General features: G+C 35.1%; 1 protein-coding gene across 3 annotated transcripts in view; it reads right to left on the reverse strand.

Annotated features, from left to right (window-relative positions):
• Positions 1-1,949: 1,949 nt before the first annotated feature.
• guk1a (guanylate kinase 1a) overlaps positions 1,950-4,872 on the reverse strand; it is a 19,367-nt gene continuing 16,444 nt past the window's right edge. For all 3 annotated transcript variants that reach the window (XM_056470959.1, XM_056470950.1, XM_056470967.1), the window contains exon 8: positions 1,950-4,400. In XM_056470959.1, coding sequence (XP_056326934.1) covers positions 4,362-4,400 — 39 coding nt within the window. In that variant the 3' untranslated portion in view covers positions 1,950-4,361. The remainder of the gene's footprint in view (positions 4,401-4,872) is intronic.

The following is a 4,872-nucleotide window of genomic DNA, read 5'->3' on the forward strand; positions in this document are numbered from 1 at the left end:
TCTGCGAATTACCCAGTATCTAACTGTAATATGAACTGTATTGTACTGTAGGACAGTTATGCGGTGTGTTACTGTATTTTAAAGTTGCACTGTAAAAACTGCTATATTTTACAGTAGATATACAGTAAATGCACATACAGCAAGATAAATGGTGCGGTACATGTAAATACAGTTTTTGTTTTGCTGTAATTGATTTACAGTACATTACTAGCAAACCGCTGCCAAATTATTGTAGATTCTCTATAGGAAATTAACAGTTTAAGTTTCATGAAGACTTGACAGTAAATGTCCTACTGTAAATAATTCAGAACTTCACTTTAAAGGAGATTTTCTCCATAAATCATTTTTTTAACCCTCATATTTCAGAGTTTTAAATAGCTGTGTGTCAGCCATATTGTCCTGTCCTTACAAACCATACATTAATGGAAAGCTTCATGACAACTTGGAGGCCGATCACACCGAACGTGCGTTCTAAAAATGCGAGGCGCACCACACTGCACTTTTTATGTCGCTAGGCAACGACTGAATCAGCTGTGTATTGTGGTAAAGTCTAGATCGGATACGCGGCCGGCCGGAAGTGCGATATGCACATTAATGCAGCAGCATTTTTTAATGACACTGTATAACAATAATTAATATTTTTAGTGCTGTGACGGATGGGGTAGGCTTTAAAAAATACAATTTATTGGGTAATTTAATAGATAACATAAATAATCCTCAGTACAACTACTGTTTTTACCTTACTGTGACGGTTGGGTTTAGGGTTGGGGGTAGACGGTAATAAAACACAATAAATCAGAAATTTAATAAATAATACAAATTAGTCTCGTTAACCTCCGACTGCAAACGTATCCCATCTAGCAACAACCGTGTATTGTTGATATTGTACAATTGCGACCACTAGTGTTTCCTCCATCTTTAAAGTCTCTGTAGTTCTCTTAACAACACAAACACTGCTGTCACCTCAACGGAAACCCCGCCTCTGCTTTCATTTGATTGGAGAATAAAAAAAGATGCGACTGATGCAACACGTTTTTCCACGAGCGCACACTATGAGCGCACATCGCGCTACGGCAAAAACGCAAGGTGCAGCAGGCGGTTAAAACGCGCAGGGCGTATAAACAGTGCGCAAAACGCTCGCAGCTGTTAGGAAATCACTCGAAAGATGCGCTTCTCAATGCAAAAAATGAGTTCGGTGTAATCGGCCCCTTAATGATCAAAGACCATCATAAATGCAAATTGACTTGGTCAATTGACTACACAAAAAAAATGCAGGATAGGCATAACCGTTATTATTATTATTATTTTCAATTTAATTTAAATAGCACTTTTTAACCCATTTTGGAGAGTGTACTGTACAACAAATTGACATCTAAGATTGGTGTTAAAAATTACAGGGGTGTCCTGAAATCGATTTTTGACGTGTTTTTTAACGCCAATATTAGATGTCAATTTGATGTCGTTTTGACATCAAGGTCAGTTACATTTATTATTGGAACTTAAAATCCAGTATAAATTTGTAATTGAAGCTTTCAGATGAATAAAATTTTTTTTAGACAATTCTGGTGGTCAAAAGTACATCAGTGTGTGGATGTCAAATAGACGTCAAGCTTATGACATCAAATTGATTTGCATTTTGATCTCGTTTTGAGGTCCAAGGTTACGACTGAAAAATAATATTGACCAAAATTATTATTTTTTTCTTATGTTGTTAAAATTGGTATCAGCCCTCAAAAAAATCCTATCGGTGCATATCATTATTCACTTTCCCCATCAGCCAATAAAAGTTTAATCCCTGTGTGTCGTGAATTGCAATTGTGAAATTTTCTTTTAGGAAAAGCTGCAATGCCGAGCAGTAAAACACCACTGTGTGTGTGTGTGTTTGGATAAAGCAGTGAATAACTGATCACAATGTGCATTCCTACTGATAAGCAATCAGACAGCAGCTGAACAGTAATAATGTGTAGTTTTATTCCACTTGCACTGCACGTTTGTCAGAATAAAACAGTGGCGTTTATTCCACACATTGTTCTTAGACACTGAATATATCTTAACAGGTTTGATGCAAAATGCAAATGCTTGAGATGCTTTTTCAAAGAAGAGTTTAAGATGCAGCGAGGAATGATTCGGGTTTGGAAGATTCCCTAAAACCCCACAAAAAGCCTAGACTCTAATGCTAAAATTAATAATAATAATAATAATATAAATAAAGTTGGTTTGTAAAAAGGAAAAGTTATTAGTTATTTCAAGCGCTGGGTAAAGATTAATCATGATTAAATGCATCCAAAATAAATGTTCATTTTGACACAACATATGTATGTGCGTCCTTTTAGCTTAGCTTAGCATAGATCATTGAATCGGATTAGACCGTTAGCATGCATTAGCATATGGATTTGTATTCAGTGACGCTCGAGGTGATTAGAAGTTCCCGGATGAGCCCTGCGTTATTTAGTGGTTGTTATCCTGGAATGACATATGGAATGTCCAATCAGAATACAGTAATCCAGACAGCCGTGAAATCATTTGTGTATGTATTATAATTATTAAGTATATGTAATACAAAACACAACTATACAAACCTGTTTTGCATAGATGTATGCAAAATGTATATGATTGTGTATATATAATTCATCTCACATATGTATTTTATTTCGAAATATAAGCCTTTTCTCAGTGATATGCATGTGTGTGTATTTATATATACATAATAAATATACACATCACACACACACACACATTATATTAAGGCAAACTTTGATTTTGGATGCGCTTAATCATGATTAATCTGAGCTCAGCGCTAGTTATTACACAACACAAACTATACACAAGGTCATTATACATTTCTAGAACAGCTGGTGTCTGGATATTTGGTTAAAATTGTGCCTTTTTGTTTAGCATAATTAAAATTAATATCATTTTCACACTAGACAATGAGTAACATGTAAACTCTGACGGATTTTTGCTCATGATATTAGAGAAACTAATATTTTGTGTATGTGAAATCAAACGTTATACCTGCTAATTAGCATAAAGGTCTCAAATTAACAAGAAAACTAATATTTTGTATTGTATAAAATGATTTTGAATTATTTTATGCTCATTCAGTTTGAAGATGCACATTAAAACTGCTTTAAATCTGTATTGTAAGACTAAAAGTGTCCCTTGTGGCTGTGTTTAAAAGCTGCCTTGCGTTAAAAAACCTGTCCTGTTTAGGCTTTAAACTCATTTAACGCCGGTAAACGTGACATTTTGTACAAATATACAAAGCTTCACTTAAATATGATCAATAGGGATGTTATGTGTACAGTTGAAGTCAGAATTATTCGCCCTCCTGTGAAGTTTTTCAAATATTTCCCAAATGATGATTTTTTCACAGTATTTCCGAGAATATTTTTTCTTCCGGAGAAAGTCTTATTTGTTTTATTTCGGCTAGAATAAAAGTATTTTATGGTCAATATTATTAGCCCCCTTAAGCAATATTTTTTTCGATTGTCTACAGCAGGGGTCGCCAATCTCGGTCCTGGAGGGCCGGTGTCCCTCCAGAGTTTAGCTCCAACTTGCCTTAACACGCCTGCCTGGATGTTTCAAGTATACCTAGTAAGACCTTGATTAGCTTGTTCAGGTGTGTTTGATTAGAGTTGGAGCTAAAATCTGTAGGGCACCGGCCCTCCAGGAACAAGTTTGGTGAGCCCTGGTCTACAGAATGACCTGCCCAATTACCCGATATTAACCTTGTTAAGCCTTTAAATGTCACTTTAAGCTGAATATTAGTGAAAATATTATGTGCTGTCATCATAGCAAAGATAATAGAAATCAGTGATTAGAAATGAGTTATTAAAACTATTATGTTCAGAAAAAAATCTTTCTGTTAAACAGAAATTGAGTAAAACAATATTCAGGAGGGCTGATAATTCTGACTTCAACTGTATGCGAGGCTACTTCTGTAATTCAAGACACCAGCAGACCAAACACAACCATTACCATCATGTTATTAACTTTAAAAAAGCAGTTATATGAATGAAAGCAGGACTGAAAGCATTGGAGAAGCTCATTAGTAAACATGCCAGTCAGATATATCAAATCCAGCATCTTCATTATAAAACAAAAGCCAAAGCTGAGGACTTTATAGAGTGTTTCTTGGTTAAATCTACGTTTTTTGACCTTCAACTGAGGAATCAAGTAACAAACATATGTGGTCAGAAAACTACCCTCCGCATGGAATATATAATGTTCTCCTGCACCTTTAGGTTGAGTGTGTATGTGTGTGTGTGTGAGACATTCAGCGGTTGGAGAATAAAGTCTTTCCTGGGTGGAATGTTCAGATTTGAGATCGCTGGAAGTGAACGGAGAGGTTTCCGTGGTTAACTGGATTTGTTGGCATCTCTGACCAATTGGATCTCCTGTTGGAGAAAGAGAGAGAATATGGAACTTTTAAATTAAAAAAACAAACAAAAAAAAAAACACACACACACACACTTGAGGGATTTTAATATTAAAGAAACACTGCTTTAATTTGGTAATCAGCTCAATTTGCAAGTCCGCTGAATTTTTTTTTTAATCTATTCGGACAATTTCTAGGTCTGTCAGGAGCACTTTTAGCTTAGCTTAGCATAGATCATTGAATCGGATTAGACCATTAGCATCTATTAGTATTTGCATTTGTATTGAGTGACTCTCAATGTTATTCAAAGTTCCAGGATAAGCCTGAGTTATTTAGAGATTGTTATCTTGAAATAACATACCTTGGAATGTCACGACTGACCAATCAGAATTGAGTGTTCCAGACAGCCGCGTAATAATCTTTCATGTATATATAAAATATACACACATATAAAAAACTAAACTATACAAACCTTTTAAACTTTTTTTTTT

This window comes from Danio aesculapii, chromosome 2, assembly GCF_903798145.1.
Source record: "Danio aesculapii chromosome 2, fDanAes4.1, whole genome shotgun sequence".
NCBI classification, from domain to species: Eukaryota; Metazoa; Chordata; class Actinopteri; order Cypriniformes; family Danionidae; genus Danio; species Danio aesculapii.